The following is a 19954-nucleotide window of genomic DNA, read 5'->3' as shown; positions in this document are numbered from 1 at the left end:
TGAGAACTTAAATTTAACACTTAAGTTTCTTAAATTAAAGGCTGTTCTCATAAATGAACGACTTTATCCTCAAATCTCTGTTTCTTTTCTTCCATCATGTGGCCTCTGTACTTCATCGTGTAAATTAGTAGCTGGAGCTGCAGGAAATAAAGTCTTACTGTTGCATTTGGCCTCAAACTATCATCAGTACTATCGTACTATTCTGAGAGTTAAAAACTTTAAAGGTGACATATTCTGCACTTTTTCATCAACATATATTGGTCTAAGAGGTCCCCAAAACATGTCTTTAAAGTTTATGCTCATAAAAACACTTTGAAATCAGATGTTGGTCTGCCTGTAAACTCCTCTTTTTCAGCCCTGCTCAGAACAGGCTGTTTTCTGTGCTTGTGCCTTTAAATGAGAATGAGCTCTCTGGCCACGCCCCCTCAGGAAGTGGGTGTGGCCTCGGCTCTCCAGCACGTTGATCTAATGTTTACATGTTGGCTGAATATACACGGCTGCTCGCAGACCCACGTTACTCCAACCCTCTGAATCTGATCCAGAATCTGATCCTGACGGAGAGGCGCCTGCAGCAGGACCTTTCTGAACCATTGGTCACAGATTTAGTGTTTCTTGTTGTTTTATTTGTCAGTATGTCGACGTGTGTCTTGGTACACTGCTACCAACATGTAGCTATGTGGCTATGCTAACTAGCGCTAGCACTTTTCCATGAAAAATAAAAACGATCTTCAAATCTGCAGACGTGGGGAGTAAAACCAACCTTTGTGTTTATTAAGACAGCCTACAACTAGCATGCCTCCCTCCTAAGCTCCTTGTTAGCACACATGTGTGCAGGGAATGAAAAACGGAGGAGGGGTTGAGTTGTATTTTATACAGTCTATGGGCTGAACAAGCTCTGAGCTCTGACTTCCTGTTACAGACGTGGCGTTGTGACGTATGAAAAACACTGAAAACTGAAACGGCTGGTTTCACACACATTTACAGAAAGGTGGAGAAATCAGAACAGGGGCAGAATGGATTCTTTTACTTTTCGGGGGACACATATTTCAGGTAGAGAACCATTAAAATTCCATTTTGCATGATATGTCACCTTTAAGATGTCCACACTTTCTCTTCGTTCTTAAGAAAACTTAAATATGACTGACTGATACTTACAGAGAGTCAAATCAGTCATCTTTACAGACTTATTTGGTGACTAAAATGTGACCTAAATCTTTCCCATGTTTTAGCTCATAAAGGTCTGAATCCCTTGCTGAGATTTATCTACAACAGTTCCCTTTTTCTGCCACTTGGAGGCGCCAAATGCAAGTTAGCCAGCAGCATCTTAAAGAAGCAGTTAAACCTGAGTCACTCTCACTCACCTGAATATCAGTAAGCTCTTTGTAGAACCTCTTTGCCAAGTCAGGACCGTTGTGCATGGTGGGGATCTGGTGAGTCTGAGAGAGAAAAACATTGACTTGTTATTAATCCTTAAGCTCACACAGTCTCCTAAAAGGACTTTTAATCATTTCAGCTGTGGACAAACTTCCTCCGAAGCTGAACTCGTACCTCTCCTCTGTAGAGAAGGCTGCCGACAGGACAAACCACGCACGCAGTCCCTGCTCCAAACACCTCCATGATCCTCCCTGCGTCCAGCGCCCCCAGCAGCTCCTTCATCCCCATAGAGCGCTCTGTCACTTTAAACTCACCCTGACAGTCACACAGGAAGAAATCAGCATCATTGAACATCTTAAGATTCAAATATGTGTGTTTGTGTCACTCTGTGTTCGGTCATCTTACCCAGTCTCTGGCCAGGTCCAGCAGAGACTGTCTGGTGACTCCAGGGAGAATGATCCCATCCAGAGGAGGGGTCATCAGCTCTTTCTCTGCAGACACACGTCACATACATCACGCTGAGCTCTAACAATCAGGAGCAAAAAACTGCAAATTGAAAGTAAACATGTTAAAGTTAGAGTCTCACCTCCATTGTCGTTGGTCCAGTAGATGAAGAGGTTCATGGTGCCGACCTCTGTGATCTCCTCCTGCTCTCCGTACAGCCACAGCACCTGCTGACAGCCTCGCTTCACCGCCTCGTTCTGAACGGCTATCGTGGGACCGTAGTTCCTGAAGGGAACAGAAGACAGGAGAGGAGAACATGTTAGGTTAAAGTTTGATATGAAAGATGAAGGATAAAAAGTTTGGACACACCGTCTCATTCAATGTTTTTTATTTATTGTAATTATTTCCAACATTGTAGATTAATACTGAAGACATCAAAACTATGAAATAATCTGGTTTTGTCATATTCTGGATTACAACAGCAGTCAAATAGTGCTCTCCATTGTGTGCTAACCCTACCTCTGAACAACACAACTGATGGTCTCAAACACATTAAGAAGGCAAGTCATTCTACAAATGAACTCTTCACAAGGCTCATGTTCATTAGAAACCATTCCAGGAGACCACTTCATGAAGCGGACTGAGAGAATACCAAGAGTGTGCAAAGCTGTCATGAAGGAAAAAGGGGGCTACTTTACAGAATCTAAAATATAAAACATATTCTGCTTTGTTTAACACTTTTTTGTGAATTAAATAATTCCATATATGTTCTTTCATAGTTTTAATGTCTTCAGTATTAATCTACAGTGTTTACAATCATTAAAATAAATACAAACTCTACTCTGGGAATCTGTGTTCAGGTCTGGAGTGACCCAGCACTTGGTACTTTGGTCATTATTGTGGTGATGTTAATTGTTGATGATGATAATGGAAGGTCTTAAATTGTTTGGTTGCTTCATTGTAGATGTTCCTTATTTACTTCTGTGCATTGCCTTTAAACTGCTTGGCCGTACCTGCACCCAAATTGACTTGAAGCACTTTGTTACTCTTACTGATCTTGTTTCTTCTTGTCTAGATCTTTGCTTGTGTTGTTCTTGTTCTCGTATGTACGTCGCTTTGGATAAAAGCGTCTGCTAAATGACATTGTAACATTGTAACATTGTAACATTGTAACAAACCCTTGACTGAGAAGGTGTTTCCAAACTTTTGACTGGTAGTTTAAATTAAACAAATATAAATACATCAAAAAAAGATTTCCTAAAATTAGCATTACTTCAAAAAGCAGCTTGTTGTTTCTTTTTTATATCCTTTACCACGTAGGTCACCTCCTCAGGTCAGAAAATCTGTCATTTTAGATGCATCCAGAAATATTGAATCCCTGATTTAAGCATTCAAACATACGAGTCAGCTAGCTATAAATCTTAATTTTTAAAAATTGATAAGAGGGTAAAGTATTGCAAGATTAAAAAAAAAAAAAATGTATCAACACGAATGTGAGGACTAGGGTTAAAGTAATTTAGAGACAGTAAGCATTACTCGGTTCATCAGGGTTCCCACTCTTTTCTAGAGATCATTTTCCAGGACATTTCCAGTGATGATCAAGCTGCTATGACAGTCTAAATTTAGTTCCTAATTTAGTTCCTAAATAGTCTAATATGTTCCTCTCAGTGGAAGTCTACATTGAATGACGTGCAGTCTATGGCTATCTATGAAATCATCTCTTACATGCTTAAGAAGTATGAAAAATTAATTATAGAATAATGCAACCACAGATGTACAGCACTTCACTTTATTAGTGCAACCAAGCAACAATGATGGGCAACTCTCATCTCAGCTTTCTCTTTTCTCAAAAAATATTAAATTAGCTCAGAAAAAACAAAAGAGCCAGCAAAGGACTCTGGAAGCTGACTCACTGAAATAAATAAATACTAATAATAATCAGAGGATCAGTGCATTTATGACCTAAATAAAACTGAATGACAAAAATGGTCACAAATGTTGAAAGGGGATGTGTTTTTTAACCTTGTCAGGTCACACGCAGTCATGTTGGAATCATTTTTCCAGGACATTTTACTTTTTCTCCCATTTTCCAGGACTGGAAAACTGGTGAACTATTTTCCAGGTTTGCCAGGACGCGTGGGAACCCTGGTTCGTCCACCAGGGGGCGACAATGAGCCAAGTTTTAACACTGGATGTTGCACTAAATGTGTATCTGTGTCAGATTAATAAACAAATCTGTGTTTATAACATGTTTTTTATTTTTACAGATGTTCAGGGTGTGAAATGTTTACTCCGTGTTCCTCCTCAGTGTTTGTAAGATGTTTTAAAGTAAAGGGACTTTAAATTACAGCTTGTTTATAAGAGATTAAAACACATTAAAGAAACATGATCACTCCACTCGCTGTAACATCCCCCCCGTCGGTCTCGTGACTGCTGCTGGAGCTAAATCCGTCCTGATAGCTGGAGTGTTTATTTGACGTCTGATGGTATGAGGGCAGATTTTGTTGGCTTATATGAGGGAGCGCTCAGCCGGGTTATGTAATACCTCTGTCCCTGAACAGGTTCTTACTTTAAAACCAGACTGGTGTGGAAGCAGGCCGGTGATTAGAGATTTACAGGAGTGCTGACATTATAAACCGGAGGAATTAATAATCTTCACGCTGCTGGAAAACGTCTCTGTGTATAAAATAGACGTAGTGTTGCCGTCTGAAGTTGATGTTTTGGTCTTTTTCCTGTTTTGCTTCATTACTTTCTCACAGCAGGAACATTAAAGGAGCAATACCCCGAATAATGGCTCTGTTGCATACATACATCTTTGATTAACAAGTCAAACTGGTCCTTTAAGTGCTTCTATATGTTGCCATTTATATATGTTGTGACAAGAACTAAAATACCCATAACCTCCCGGCACATCACACATCACTTCTCACAGACACCTCTCCTCTGAGGTGGAGTTTGGCTGTCATAACCAGCTGTATCAGGTGACATCAATAAACTGGATTTTCCTGCCATGATGAGAGAGTGACTGTCTAAGTTTGGGTTCTTGGCACAGATCTAACCCGAACACCAGCCAGCTCCATGGCTGCCTTTCAAGGCTTCACAAGCCGAGGGGTGAATCCACATAGTTGTTCACTGTCCAAATCCACTGCTGAATAAAAGCACAGCTGTGGCTCACAGTCCTACAAATGTTTTGAGCACAAACACGACTCTAAAAATGTGTTTTAGTGTAGATTTAAAGTAACTAAATGTATCAGTTGTGTTTTATTTTTCTACTCTGAGTACACATAACTGGATCTCAGCCTGCCTTGCAGTCTGTATTGGCTTTATATCCGCTAAATTAATATTAAAAGTAAGAAAAATATAGCATGAAAGCACACCTGGAATGATTTTCAAAACAAAAGCATGGCCTGTTTTTTTCATGGAGACTCCTCTTGTTTTCACACAATGCTTTTATTTTGAAATTACACCAAGGCCACTTATATTTCTAGCCTTCGATGAACTTTCATTGGGATAAATAAGTTGTTGTGAAATACGTTGGCAGCAGGTAAGCCATGTTGATAAGGTCTAATAAGGTCAGGATACAGGAAGTACTTGTTCTTGTGCAATCTCCCTCTCCCTTCACATTCATCCCTGTGCCTCTCTCTCTGCTCTGTTGTTTTCTGAGTGAAGCACCTGTTCTTTCCTAAGAACAAGTAACTTGTGTTGACTTTCTAATAACGCCAGGATACAGGAAGTAAGGGTACTTCTGCAATCTCCCTCTCTCCTTACATCCATCTCTGTGCCCCTCTCTTCGTCTCAGCTGTTGTCTGTGATAAGCACAGGTTCTGCCCTTAGAACAGGTAAGCTATACTGACTTTGTAATAACGTCAGGATACAGGTGCCTTCAAATTTAGGAAACAAATCTCTTCTGTGGTTCAGTCCAGCTTCTTCCAGCTGAGACTCATAGCGAAGGTGAAGGCATATTTCCCTCCTAAGGATCTAGAGAGTTGTACATGCCTTTATTACGGCTAGGCTTGATTATTGTAATTCTTTGTATGTCGGCTTAGACATGGCGTCTATTCAGCGCCTGCAACTTGTACAGAATGTGGCTGCTCGCCTCCTGACTGGCAGGAAAAAGAGGGAGCACATCACACCTGTGCTGCGTGCCCTCCACTGGCTCCCAGTCCGTCACAGGATTGATTTTAAAGTTGCACTTTTAACATACAAGGCCCTAAATGGATTGGCACCATCCTACTTGGCTGATCTTCTCCATGCTCACAACCCAACCCGAGCACTGAGGTCAACAAACCAGCTGCTCCTGGATGTGCCTAAAAGTCGCCTTAAAACCCGGGGAGACCGAGCCTTTGCAGCAGCGGCCCCCAAGCTCTGGAATGGCTTGCCACTCCAATTAAGATCAGCCCCAAGTGTTGAATGTTTTAAATCTTTGTTGAAGACCCATCTCTTCTCTTTGGCCTTCTCCTCGTGAAGAGGACATTAATATCCTGTTATGTTGTTGTTTATTGTTGTCTTCATGTAATTTTTACTTTTTACCTTGTAAAGCACTTTGGCCAACACTGGTTGTTTTTAAATGTGCTATATAAATAAAGTTGACTTGACTTGACTTGACAGGAAATATTCATTCTTGTGCTTCTCCTTCTCCCTTTACATCCATCTCTGTGACCCTCTCTCCGCCGCTCAGTTGTTGTCTGTTTGAAGAACCTGTTCTTTCCTAAACAGCTAAACCATGTTGACTAACTAATAACATCAGGATACAGGACATATTTGTTCTTGTGCAATCTCCTTCTCCCTTTGTATCTATCTTTGTAACACTATTACAACACGAATAAAGTCGTATATAAAACAGAGTCATGATGTAATTAAGCGTGCCATCCTTGTCCTCTATCTAACACCTCTCTACAGTCTCTCCCTCTCTTTGTTTTTATATTGATAATGTTGAGCCTCTAAGGAGTCAAGAGCTTAACATGACAAAAATAGGGAAGGGAGCTGCACACTTGATAACCCCGTTTTGTGTCTGCATCTATTCCTATCTATCTCCTCGCCTGGGTTGTCTGGTTTGAGGGTTTCTTAAGCGAGTGCTTATCCTTTTAACTCAAGCGCTAGTACCTTGTTTTTCAGGTTTGTTCTGAAAAACAAACACAGTTTAGATGTTCAGGTGAGGTTGATCTAAGCAGAGATAAAAGATTCCAAACTCACCCTCCCATCTTGTAGGCCCCGACGCCTCCCTTCCAAGCCCTGACAAATGAAGGGTCGGCCAGCAGAGACACGGGGTTGAAGGAGCCGGTGGCAAAGTACGGTCCCACTGGTCCGACGATGACGAAGATCATAGCTTTCCCTGCTCGAGACACTCCGAGGGACGGCTGGAGGAAGGATGACAGGGAGGTAATCAGACCAGAAAGACAGATTCACTTACTCACTCAAATGCACATGCTTAAACCTTTACCTCGATTCCTATGAAGGTGGGTCTGATGTACAGGCTGGCGTCCTGGGAGTAAGGAACCCAGTCCTGGTCGACCTCCACCAGCTTCCTGATGCACTCCAGCAGCTCACCTTTATCAAACAGCTGCACAGAGACGACACGTGTGATGAGCTAATACATTCCTCATCCTCACCTCTGGTCAAGGACTGAACTGCACATTTAAAAAGTTTTCTTTGATGCATTATTATCCTTTCATGTGTTACTTTCTCAACATGAGAATCATTCAAGCACAAAGCAGAGGCTGGGGCCTGCATTCCTGAACTTTCCTATGCGTCCTGAACTCCTGATGAAGTATTAACTGGAGGGTCTGGATCGAGTGTTTGGGTAGTGAGACAGAGCTGGGCATGCTGCCAAGCTGTTGCATAACCCGGCATAGGGGCTTACAGCTTCAGGGTCGTACTGTAACCTGCCTCACCCTGCTTACTTAAAGAAACAGAGGAATCTAAATGAAGTTTGAGGTAAAAACAAGGAGCGTCTGTGTTTGCTTATGCATGCTACCAATTTATGCAAGGGAGCTTTAATTGCTGGAGACTTGATTATGGCAGTGCAACAGGACGCCATGTGCTTGCACAGCTAAGGTCGGACACTTCTTTTCACTTCTTCTGCAGCTTTGAGCTCCAGGAGTTTGAGAGTTCACATTGAAACACTGTTATGAAGCAAACACCAGAGAGGAGGAATCAACCAGAACACTCACAGGGAGGCAGCTCCTGTCTGCGCTCCGATGCATCCTCGCCATGTTCAGCATGGGTCTGAACAGGCGGATGTGGTTGTCGACTCCACGGAACGCCTTCATGCCTTCAAACAGCTGCAGAGGAAACACACAGAAACACTTTATGTCTGGACGGGACACAGAAAAAAAGTGGAGGGGGTTGTAGCCACTGTGGCATCAACTGTTGGTTTGTTGATGAGACTCAAGTTCAGCATCTTAACCGTCACTGTCTGGGACATAAGGCGTCTATCTTTTATGCAATGATTTTCCAGCTGATGGTTACTGTATCGTATGCTCTGAAGTTAACTTGGACAGAGGATTTGAACATTGATGTTACAGAGAAAGAATGGGACAATATATATACAAACATTACAAGGATGAGAATGTTCAGGATTTAGCTGAGGGACAATGCTGATTGTTGGAAATGTTGCAACTCTGAAGGAACTCTTCTTCATCTACTTTGGGAATGCCCCCCATGATACAGATCTATCAGCTAAAGGTTCATAAACATATATAGGCTATATGTTCTGAATGGCATCTCACTGTGGGGCCAGGGTCTTTATTCAGACCAGTATAATGATGGGAAAACAAATCATAATGAGAAACTGGAGGAACCCAAGTGAGCCCTCTTTTCATGAGTGGTTCACTGAGCTGGCAAAGGAAGCATCATATGAACAGATTTCATTCAGCTGTCAGGATATGGTGGAGAAATGTGTGTGGGGAGACTATTTAAAATATAATGGTAGATAGAGCTTAAACTAAGGCACACATACTGTATAGAATTGTACTGCTGCTATTAAATTGGAGTAGATCATGGTGCATGTGGATTTTCGTTTCAAATCTTATTATTTAAATGTTTTTATTTCATCTATCTGTTTATTTATATTATCATTATTTCATTTATATATTGTGTTTCATGTAAAAAAAAATGGGATATTTGTTTTTCACCCAAATGTGACAAGTCTTGAGTAAAAATCAATAAAATATTAATTACAAAAAACCTACCACTGTCTTCTTTGGAGACAAATAAGAGGGCGGCGACACCCTGCAACATTTCTATTCTGTAAATAAAAAGGGAAACATGCCTTTGCTTCCTCAGGTGCTTCCTTTATCGTCTGCTTTAGTCTGATTTTTACAGATATTTAAGGAAATGTTAATGTTAAATGCTAAGGTGATGAATAAATGAGAAGAAGGTAATTATATTTTATTTCTGGTATTATAATTATTACTATTTTTTCTTTTTACTTAATTATTTATTATTATCATTACTTTTTTTATTGTTAGTTATTTGTATTGCTTTTTACCTTTTGCATTTATTTATTTTTTAAATAATAATAAATTGTATTTAAAGGCGCCTTTCTCTGCACTCAAGGACACCGCACAGATATAAATATATACATACACAAATCTACATTAAAGGAAACAAAATCAGAGTCAAAAATGAAAACAATATAAACTAACAAAGTGGTAAGAAAATATTAACCTAATTATCTTACTGTAGTTTCACTCATTTTAATTTTCTTTCTATTTATTTATCTTTTATTTTAAATTATTATCATTTATTATTATTAGTTGCTTTTTCGTTCATTCACTCATTGTGTTTATTTTACAGAAAACATCACTTTCTTCTATTGTTTACATTTATCTTTTGTAATGTGTAAAAATTCAAATAAACAGATCTTTGAAAATAAAAAAAACAGAAGGTAAATGATCAGACTTCCTGTGCACATGGCAGAGTGCCACCCTTTAAAAAAAATGCTGATTTGAGGGACTCTTGCTCAGCACTTAGGCTGCCAAATCCCCTGCAGCTGACCGGGTTGCAGGGGACACCACAACTTTTTGACCTCCTCTCCATAGACCTCTTTACCTGATCAGACAAAGACATGTTGGATCTGTGACCTCTCCTCACCTCTATGGAGTAGTGCAGGACGGAGCTGGCCGGGTGCAGCGACAGGTTCTGGAAAGGTTTGATCTGAGGAGCTTCCCAGCCCTCCTTCTCCGACCAGGTGATGGTCAACATGTGGTCGGAGAACTGTTTCCCGAACACCAGGTTGGAGGGGTCTGGTTTTGGGTTGCATGCCGAGTTGCGTTCGATGACAAGATCTGCGGCCTGAGACGAGGATGAAGACGAGCGAGCGAGCGGAGGAGGAGGAAGAGAAGTGGAAGGAGGAAGAAGAGCAGAGCAGGGGACGATACAGTGATTGTTTTCACATCATGGTTATTGGCAGAGCATGCTTTAATAAGACAATTAGAGGAGAGTTATCAAGTCAGGTGAGACTTCTGTGGCTTATTAATGAATTAAACTGAATTAAATAATAACAGTGAGACAAAGAGGGGAAACAGAAGGAGGGGGAGAAATGATACATTTGAGACAACAACCCTCGTTCAGTCATGATCTTCTAACACCCTGATCTCTGAGGTATCAGGCGTGTTCAGGCAGGCGGGGCTCACCTGCTAATGCATCAAATATTAAAGTTTTCCTCGTTACCTTGAAGGAGCTGGCAAACCGCAGCGAGCCAAAGGAGAAGGGGAGTGCCTGAAAGAGTCGTCCATGGAGTGCCTGCAAACAAAAAGACACCAAATGTCATCAAAAAATATTTATGTGTCCTGCATGAGAGAACACAAGGACGGCATGTGTGACATTGTGTGTTTGTTTGTGGGTGTGTGGGACCGAGCACCAATCACTCTGCCTGCAGCTCACAGTGTGTAGCTCGTAACACAAGCCTGTAGGTGACAGAACAGCCGGTGCTTAATGCTGTGCTGTTATTAGAACCAGGAACAGAGAGGCTACAATGCAAAAAGGACGAATGAAACATGAGGAAGGGTTATGAAATATGTCAGGAAATGGGCGAATGGAGAACAATGCATGATCTAAAGCCAATCCCTGAATAAGACTGCTACAGTTGTGGCTTTTAGTTGCAACAACAAGCTCACTTTAGTGAAGCAATTCCATGCAACTTGATTAACTGGCTTACTGCGAGTTATTAGTCAGAGGCGTCTTACATGAGAGGTCGTGCAAACCAAAAGAATGCAACACTGATTAACTTTGTCTGCAGGTGTTCAGGCAGTGAAATGATGGTGCATCTTTTGGAGTAGCCTAATCATTCATCTTTTGATTTACAATGGAGGCCATTCACATCAGCTGAGTTTTAATTCCTAACATGCTGTCAGGAGTTTACAAACGTCACTGCATGAATGGTGCTGCAGAAAAGTTGGACAGCGTCTCTGCTGCAGACGCCCATGAGTGCACTTTTTTTTCTTTCAATGGATGATGCAAGGTTTGCCTTCATTGCAACCATAAGTAGAAGTACTGGTATGTTAATGTGCTTTTTAAGGCTGCAAGGTTTGTGACACAAATACACGCACAGTGTACATCCCACAGTTTGATCATTAAGATAGGATGTAAATGAGTAAATATGCTGACAGGCATTTGTGCACTTCTTAAACACCTAACTGTAAGTGAGCAGCAGTGCAAACATCTCTCCAAATGGCTAAGTTGAACGCACATGAATACATTAGAGTTGGTATATTCTGTGTAAATGCAATCTAAAAGAATCCTAATAAATATGTGCAAATATCACAACATCTTGGTCAGCTCGGTGGTTTCAGCAGGAACAAGGCTGGTACAATAACAGCTTTGGTTTGTGTGGTTTCATGTAAATGTTGTTTATAGCTGAACGTCAAAACAAATCTACCTACAGGTACAAAACTAAGGACATATGTGCAGATCAAGCATAATTACACCGCTGAATTATACTCAACGTCTTTTTTATCTAGAAGTCAAAGATCTTTGGTTGCACAGTTAAGATCTGGGATTCTTCCTCTTGCTGTTAAGGTCGGTCGATTCAAAAGTATGCAAGAAGAAAACAGTGTGATTTGAATGAAGTTGAAACAGAGTCTCCATTTTCTTTGCACTGTACAAACTATGATGATAAATATTGTGGTGGACAGATGTGCAAAAACCTAGATTGGTTGTTTAACTCTGACATGTTTAAGCTCACTAAATTAGTCTCAAAAGCCTGGGAAGCAGACAATATAGTGTTTTTAAGTAGTGTGCATGTTTATTTGTAGTTTTATTTTATGCTTTTATCATTGTCTTCCTCTGTTTCTTTATGAATGACTATCTGTGCGCTCTGACCCTGGACTGCATGACTTCATGGTGTCTTGAAAGCCCATGCAGGCTGGGCATGTGATCATATGCATTACACAATGATAAAATAAAAACTTCAAACATCTAACTTCAAACAAAATAAAGTTATCTAACCTATTTGAGACTCCCGCCAAACTCCATTCAATAAACGGGCAATTCAATGAAAGCTATATACTCATTAATATAACATATGAAATACATAGAGACAAACATATTTGCAGTATTATGGTGCATGTTTATACAATTCGGCTTACTAATAATCTACCTTTTTGGTTCACATACCCCAATTTCATCATGGAGAGAGGTGAGACAGACAGCAGTATGCACTCAGAGGAAATCACCTTAGAGCTTTAAATAAGACTGAAATGGAAGATAAAGTGAAGCCGAAGTTTTCTTTAAACCTTTCTGAAACATAAGGAATAAATATTTTTCGTGCAAGTTGTTTTTATTTTTGCATGGAAGCAAAAATAAGTGAATAGCAGTTTTTTCGCACGGGCTTTGGTGCGATGACCTTCCCACGCTGTTTTGTTTTGCAACCCTCCGGAGCTGCCGGGACCTCTGGTCGGGTCTGACCCCCGCCGAGCCTCCTTATCTCCCGGGTCTTTATCAGCTAACCTCCCGCTACTTCAGGTGGATCATTTACTCTCACAGTCAGGGTCAACACATCATAAACAGCACGCGCACACAAGTCAATAAACTCACCGTTCGGAGGGCTGCCATCTCCGCTACGTAACGATAGACGGGATTATCTGCTCGGGTGGAAACACGAACCCGGCCTCAAAGTCAGTTCCGCTTTGAAATAGGAGACGCTGCTGTGTTTGGAGGGAGACTGAAACCTCCCACATATTAAATATAACTTACTCCTTACAAACAGAAACACTTCCATGTTTACGTTTATAATACTTATTGTGAAAAAAGGTTATTAATTGTTTTTTTGTGTGAAAATGGTTATTATTATTATTATTATTATTATTATTACTATTATTATTATTATTATTATTATTATTTGTGTGTGTGTGTGTGTGTGTGTGTGTGTGTGTGTGTGTGTGTGTGTGTGTGTGTGTGTGTGTGTGTGTGTGAAAAAGATTATTTTATTTTTTTGTGTGTGTGTGTGAATAAGTTTATTATTTTTGTGTGTGTGAATACGTTTATCATTTTTGTGTGTGTGAAAAAGTTTATTATTTTTGTGTGTGTGAAAAGGGTTATTATTTTTTCTTTGTGTGAAAAAGGTTATAATTCATAATTTTGTGTGTGTGTGTGTGTGTGGAAAGGGTTATTATATTTTTTGTGTGAAAAAGGTTCTTAATTAATTTAATTAATTATTTAAAATGTTGGTTTGTGAACACGTTTATTATTTTATTTTTTTAAAGAGTATTTATTATTATTATTTGTGTGAATACGTTTATTATACATTTTTTGTGTGAAAAAGGTCATTATTATTATTTATCTGTATGAATGTTTATTTATTTTTTGTGTGTGAAAAAAATTATTTGTGTGCATTTCTTTTGTTATTATTACTAAGTTTTTTGTGTGTGAAAATATATCATTAATAAAAAAAGTTTTTTTTGTTAACTTTTCTTGACATCAGATGACATCGCCATCCGACACAACACAAACTATTCACATATAATCTTTTTTTAATTTTCTGAATAGTTTCATTCACACTCTGCTTTTTGTTTCTCAACAACTTCACATCTTAACCATCTGAGAAAAATTCAAAGAATCAAGGAAGTAAGAAGAGCAACAACGCGAGTTTAATTATGTAGTATTGCGGTTACAGTGCATGGTTTCATTGAACAATACATTCAGGAAGTCATTTGAGGCGTAATGAAATCGTGACATCTGATTGGTGGACTCCAGCAGCTTCCAACTGGAGAGGTTATTTTAGGTCAGAGAGGTTGATTCTGATTGGGTGATCAGGAGGGAGGGGTATCAGTCTTATTACACAGTTGGTCAGGATGCCAAAACCTTAAACTAAATTAATAACATGTCAGTTTTTAGTGCAAGGAAAATAATCTCTACATTACACTTCTTTGGTTTTTATGTGTAATCTGCATTAAAACACATTCATCTCTTAAAATAGCTCTTTCACAACCAGGAGGAGGCTGCAGAGATCAAACTGGACATCAAGATGGGATCTGACTCTTGAAACCGTAGTTGAGTTCAGCTCCCCCGCTGAGCAGCAAGTCTATCCCCGTGCAGAAAGTGGCATCAGCAGCGAGGTACAAGGCAGCAAGTCCGCTCTCCTCCTCCGTCCCCATACGACCCAGAAGCTGCGAGATAGAGAGAAAACAAGGCTCAGCGTCCAAGATCACATTTTTCTGGTTGCATGCTGCAGCTTCCTCGAGTTTATGACTTCGATGGGTGATCCCACAGTCTGCCAAGTAAAATAAGAATATCTGAGGGGCTCTCTCATGATGAGTTCATGGACATTTTTTAAGTTTGAGACTTCTTGTGAAACATTTCTTAAAGACACATTGATGTGATTATTTTCTCCTTTTCAGGGAAGCTCTGCAAATTATGGAGAACGCATTTTGTTTGAGATCTTAATCCACATTTCTTTCATTTATCTTTCATTACTGATGTGGCGTGTTTTTAATCTGTATGCTTTCTAAACACATTTTAAGTTTGTTAAAAAGGTATTCAAATGTTCGAAAAATGTAGACAAGACTCTTCTCTTGAAAGTTTAAATTGAAAAAGTGTTAAAAATGTACGATTCTGCCTCCTCCTCTACAAAAATCTGATTTATAGAATATGAAAATGCTGCGAAACACAGCTTTAGATTCATATTGATATGTTTGTGGGAGATATCAGGAGTGATGATCTTAAAATTAGAAACACTTAGACTTTATATGATCCAACAAAACTCCACTCAGCCTGATTCTGCTGTAACAAAGAGGAGCATCCCCACGCTCTGAGCCATGTCTCAGTTTGTTGCATCAGCTATTTGGCTTCAGACACTTTCTTTCACTGGGATGTAAAGACAGCTGTAATTAGCACGACCATAAAAAGACAGCCTGTAGAAACTGACCCAGTGTTAGAGGACAGAGGGAAGATTTACAACCCAAAGAGTTGCACTGCAGAGGGGTCATTAGCAAAACAATACAGTGGGGTTTGTTAAGCTGCTTTAACAGAAACCAAAAGTGTCAAACAGTGAGGGGATTCACTTTTAACTCAGTGCAATGAAGATCTGTAATCCTGTTTTCACACTCCTCATGTTTGAGATGTGACAGTTTGTTTCCCTCATGAACACAACAAGTGATACATTTTTATTCTTCAACCCGAGGCCTGAATAAAATCAGAGTTTCACTGTTCACATGTTCCTTTATTTGTCTCTTTAGCTCTAACTGTGTGAACCCACCTGTGAGTTTTCTCCTGCTTTAATGGCCGCTGCAGCGTCTGGTGTCTGTCCGGCTAACTCTTCCCACAGAGGCGTCAAGACGTTACCCGGAGAGATGCTGCAACATGGGACGGACAGGAGGGTTTAAAAGGAGGAGGTTATACTGTGAGATTCTTCAGTCATTCATATGTTTAAAGGGGAGAACAGAGGTGGACTAGAAAAGGATGCAGGAGTTGTTGCAGGGGCAGTTATGATAATGTTTCTAATCTTTATAGCGATATGCCCAAATGTACTCAGGATAAGTTTAGTGCAGCTTTGTTTTTTTATCTTTTGTAGGTGATAAAATATAGAAACAGAGTGTGAAAAAATGTATGACAAAGAAGAAGAAACATCTGCACTGCATACTAAAACATGACAGTAACAGATTTGAAACAGCGATTTGTGACGGGTGAAATGAGATCTAATATTTTTCATTTTCAGTCTGAGCTGCAGAAACGTGGAACTCACTTATGACCGACATCAGAGGAAGCACGAGCTTCAGTGTCTTTACAACTAAACTGAAATCATGGCTCAAAGCAGACCAGTCATGTGATCACTGATTTAACCTTTGCATAGAACAGTCTTAAAGATATATGTTTATATGTTTGTGAAGTTTGCATCATGTGTTTTTAGATCTTCCTGCCTTGTCAAAATGTTAAGATTAAGTTTTTATTCACAATCTCCACATAATTTCTTGCATTCATTCCAGCTTTGTTGTTGTCATTTTCCCTTTTTAATATTAACATTAAACACAGAAAGCCTGGTCTGGGGTATTTGGAACATTGTCTATTGCAACTGGAGTAAAACTGGTCCCTAATGCTTGTACTGTTTTGTTTGGTGTGTCTCCTCCTCTGTCTGCTCTTTCCCCAGCCAAAAAGGACATGTTAGCTTTCACGACTTTGCTGGCCAGAAGGCTGATATTGTTAAATTGGAAATCCTCTGCCCCACCTACCCATTCAAGCTGGATTAAGAGTGTGCTCTATTTTCTTAAACTTGAAAAGATTAGGCTGACCCTGGGTGGCAGGGCTCACATCTTTAAAAAGATCTGGGACCCTTTCTTGTCTTATGTTGAGAGCTCGGCTTGCTGTGTGTCTTTAGACTGAGCACCAACATGGTGTGTCTTACTATGTTCAGATTATTGCTTTCATCGGTTTATTTTTGTTATATCTGTTTTTTATCTTAGGTTTTCCTTTTTTGGAATTCTATCTAGTTAGTCTGGAGGGAGTATGTGTCGGGGTGAGGGGTTATTTGTTGTTTTGTATTGAATATGTCATTTGTGTGTTTCTTTGTTCAAAGAAAAAAGGAAAATGTGTAAACTTTGAATTTTGGATGTAACTGTTTTTCTATGTGAAAATCAATAAACAAAGTAAAAAAAAAAAAAAAACAACACAGAAAGCATATTAAACCCTGAGCTGTACTTTAGGACACCCTTGGTGTAAAGCACTTTGTAAAGGTGTTTTGAAAGGTGCTATATAAATTAAATGTATTATCATTATTATAAATTAAAGATTTAAACATAACACTGGATCCACCTGGAGCAGAGTGAACGGTGATAGTTGCTGCAAGAACGATGCATCGGTATCAAGAGTCACATAACGTCAGATAAAAACTATTCAGTCACATTTTGGAGCTGAATAAATGCATGTATTGATCCTTTAAAGAGCACTTTAAAGCTTCTTTTTGAGAAGGATTTTGCTCACATATTAAAGCAGTTTTAAGATAATAAAGTTGATGATTAGAAGGAAGTTCTTCCAAACTACAGAGTATTAAATATGAGATAAGAATCAAAAGTTAAAGACTGAACTATTCAGGAAATCTAGAGTCCCAGATTATTTACACCACACCTTTAAATAAACAGGAAACCAGACACAGAGAGAAATGATGACTTTCTTAAGCAAATAAAAGCTGGAGAACACACCAAACCAGTTTCTCTCACCAGTTCACTCTCACTTTGAAGCGACTCTCATCCACAGCCATCGCCTTTGTCATGGAGATGATCGCCCCCTTGTGGAGAAAAGAGAACATTACATTAAGAGCTCTCCTTTCCTCCCTCATGTCTCAGTTATTCCTCATGCATGGAGGATGAGCTCACCTTGGTGGCGACATATGGAGCAGCATCTTTCTGACCGATGGTTCCCACCAGACTGGACACGTTGATGATGTTTCCCTGGCGCTTTCGCAGATGAGGCAAAGCGTACTGAAAATACAGAGTGAGACCTCCATGACTTCAAAGATAGTATATTCAATCACAGGATACAACTCAGAGACACTTCTGCAAAGTAATGTTATCAAACTCAGAAGGTTTGCAATGACATGTGACTTCAAAATCTGATGATGTGCATGACTGTGGTGCAGTTTTATTTAACAGGACTGCATCATATTTCACTGAGAGGAGTATCTAAGATATTTTAAGATGTCCTCGTTCTGCAGCTGACTTTAGTGTTAGATAAAAACTGTAAACATTACTTTGGAAGCCAGGAAGTAGCTGATGAGGTTCAGATTGAGCAGCTCCCTGAACTCCTCTGCACTGGTGTCATCAGTCGGTTTGTGAGGAGGGTCTGAAGAGGGAGAGGATAACAGACATTTAGGATCTCTGACATAATCTAGTTTGGAAACACCTTCTCATTCAAGGGTTTGTATTTATTTTAATTATTGTAAACACTGCAGATTTATACCAAAGACATCTAAACTATGAAAGAACATTTATGGAATTATTTGATTTTTAAAAAAGTGTGAAACAAAGCAGAATATGTTTCATATTTTAGATTCTGTAAAGTAGCCCCCTTTTTCCTTCATGACAGCTTTGCACACTCTTGGTATTCTCTCAGTCTGCTTCATGAAGTGGTCTCCTGGAATGGTTTCTAATGAACATGAGCCTTGTGAAGAGTTCATTTGTAGAATGACTTGCCTTCTTAATGTGTTTGAGACCATCAGTTGTGTTGTTCAGAGGTAGGGTTAGTACACAATGGATAGCCCTATTTGACTACTGTTGTAATCCAGATTATGGCAAAACCAGATTATTTCACAGTTTTGATGTCTTCAGTATTAATCTACAATGTTTGGAATAATCAAAATAAATAAAAACCATTGAATGAGAAGGTGTGTCCAAACTTTTGACTGGTAGTGTATGTATAACGTAGAGGTCTTTTAGTGATCTTCTTCTGGACTCACGCCACCCTGCGTTGTTCACCAGGCAGTCAATGCATCCATACGTCTCCACTGTGGAAGTCACCAGTCTCTGTGAATGAAAGGAAGCCGGATAAACCAGTTTAGCATCCGCTCTTCTCCCAGCAGGAGAAGCAAACAGGAGTTAAAGCAAACACAGAGCTGGACTGAGGTTTACAATTTGAAACCATGAAATAAAATCAGATCTTTGGATCCCAGGAGGAAGAAAACAGCACACTTCATGAGGCCACAGCATGTCTTGTGATCAGTACTTTTTATACTGCACACTAAAGTTGCACCTTTACCTTTATGTCCTCCTCTTTGGAGATGTCACATGACATGAACTTGCATGAGCCTCGCCCTGCTTTGTTCAGCTCAGCCTCCAGAGCTTCACCTGCTGCAGCTGCAGAGCATGCAACAACATGAAACATATGAAACTTTTATCATCATGTATTCTTGTGATCTTCTGATTCACCTGGACAGAATGATGCATGAATAAGTTTTAGATAACATCATTAAATAAAGCACTCACCTCCTCTTGCACAAAACACAACTTTGGCACCATTCTCCACTAAAACAGAAGATACAGGTGTGTTATTCACAACAAATGCACGTAAACGCATCATATTTAAAGGTAATTCTCATACCAAAGACTTTGACAATCCCTCTGCCAATCCCTTTGGATCCTCCAGTGACAATCACAACTTTGTCCTGGTAGCGCAGTGACATGTTTGCTGAGTCTGTGATGACAGAGGTCGTGAATCCCCCGCTGCTGCTCTCTCAGATCAACCTGCTGCAGATCTGAAGGTTTTATTTCCCCCTCTTTCTGTCAGAGCACGTCTCTTTGTCTCTTCCAGTTTTTCAACATTCTAATGCAAATAAACTCAGCCTGTGTCTGCAGTTAGTGCGTCCAAAGTTCCTGAAAATCATGGGGTTTGTTCTGCTGCATTCAGGGGCGAGAAGAAGGGTTGGAAGTTACAGAGTTCATGCAGGAATAGTCTGTTAGGGGGAGTGTTTGAAGTTAGAATTGTAGTCACTGATTTACCATTAAATTAGCAGGTTGAATTGAAATGTACCTGACATGATAATGTGTTTTTTGATGCACAGTTTGATTTTTTTCAGCATGTTTATGTTGAAAGGCGACAGAGCACCGGCCCAGAGAGCTTTCTCTTTTTATGCACCTAAACTCTGACTCCTTTGCTTTTTTTTTGTTTTTTTTTATTGAACTTTTTTTTAATAAATTTTTCTCATCAACAA

General features: G+C 39.7%; 2 protein-coding genes across 3 annotated transcripts; both read right to left on the bottom strand.

Moving 5' to 3' along the window:
• Nucleotides 1–1244: 1244 nt before the first annotated feature.
• bcat2 (branched chain amino-acid transaminase 2, mitochondrial) lies at nucleotides 1245–12968 on the bottom strand. Its single transcript, XM_034711619.1, has 10 exons — nucleotides 12856–12968; nucleotides 10492–10563; nucleotides 9913–10113; nucleotides 7989–8099; nucleotides 7259–7378; nucleotides 7012–7175; nucleotides 1961–2103; nucleotides 1780–1865; nucleotides 1549–1689; nucleotides 1245–1436 (listed from the first exon to the last, which is right to left on the bottom strand). Exons 1-10 carry the CDS (start codon nucleotides 12871–12873, stop codon nucleotides 1260–1262), a joined length of 1233 nt encoding a protein of 410 aa, XP_034567510.1. The 5' UTR covers nucleotides 12874–12968; the 3' UTR covers nucleotides 1245–1259.
• A 917-nt stretch (nucleotides 12969–13885) lies between these two features.
• On the bottom strand, nucleotides 13886–19670 carry hsd17b14 (hydroxysteroid (17-beta) dehydrogenase 14). Of its 2 annotated transcripts, XM_034711381.1 has the most exons (9): nucleotides 19345–19670; nucleotides 19230–19268; nucleotides 19003–19100; nucleotides 18704–18770; nucleotides 17999–18090; nucleotides 17625–17729; nucleotides 17469–17536; nucleotides 15515–15611; nucleotides 13886–14426 (listed from the first exon to the last, which is right to left on the bottom strand). In XM_034711381.1, the coding sequence occupies exons 1-9, from the start codon at nucleotides 19424–19426 to the stop codon at nucleotides 14280–14282; spliced, it is 795 nt and encodes a 264-aa protein (XP_034567272.1). In that variant the 5' UTR covers nucleotides 19427–19670; the 3' UTR covers nucleotides 13886–14279. The 2 variants fall into 2 exon arrangements, with proteins under 2 accessions (XP_034567272.1, XP_034567273.1); XM_034711382.1 differs by lacking the exons at nucleotides 19003–19100; nucleotides 19230–19268; nucleotides 19345–19670 and adding an exon at nucleotides 18876–18986.
• Nucleotides 19671–19954: the final 284 nt, after the last annotated feature.

The sequence above is a fragment of the Notolabrus celidotus genome, chromosome 20 (genome assembly GCF_009762535.1).
Source record: "Notolabrus celidotus isolate fNotCel1 chromosome 20, fNotCel1.pri, whole genome shotgun sequence".
In the NCBI taxonomy this organism is placed as follows: domain Eukaryota; kingdom Metazoa; phylum Chordata; class Actinopteri; order Labriformes; family Labridae; genus Notolabrus; species Notolabrus celidotus.
Note: the sequence above shows the minus strand (reverse complement) of the source record. Positions and strands in the feature narration are given on the sequence as shown.

Coding starts and splice junctions, on each gene's coding strand:
- hsd17b14 (XM_034711381.1), bottom strand. CDS start 19,426: ATGTCACTGCGCTACCAGGACAAAGTTGTGATTGTCACTGGAGGATCC. Junction 19,101..19,229: donor TGTGTTTTGTGCAAGAGGAG/GTGAGTGCTTTA, acceptor CATGCTCTGCAG/CTGCAGCAGGTGAAGCTCTG. Junction 18,771..19,002: donor CCAAAGAGGAGGACATAAAG/GTAAAGGTGCAA, acceptor TTTCATTCACAG/AGACTGGTGACTTCCACAGT.
- bcat2 (XM_034711619.1), bottom strand. Junction 10,114..10,491: donor GGTTTGCCAGCTCCTTCAAG/GTAACGAGGAAA, acceptor TCCTCGTCTCAG/GCCGCAGATCTTGTCATCGA. Junction 8,100..9,912: donor TCCTGCACTACTCCATAGAG/GTGAGGAGAGGT, acceptor TTTCCTCTGCAG/CTGTTTGAAGGCATGAAGGC.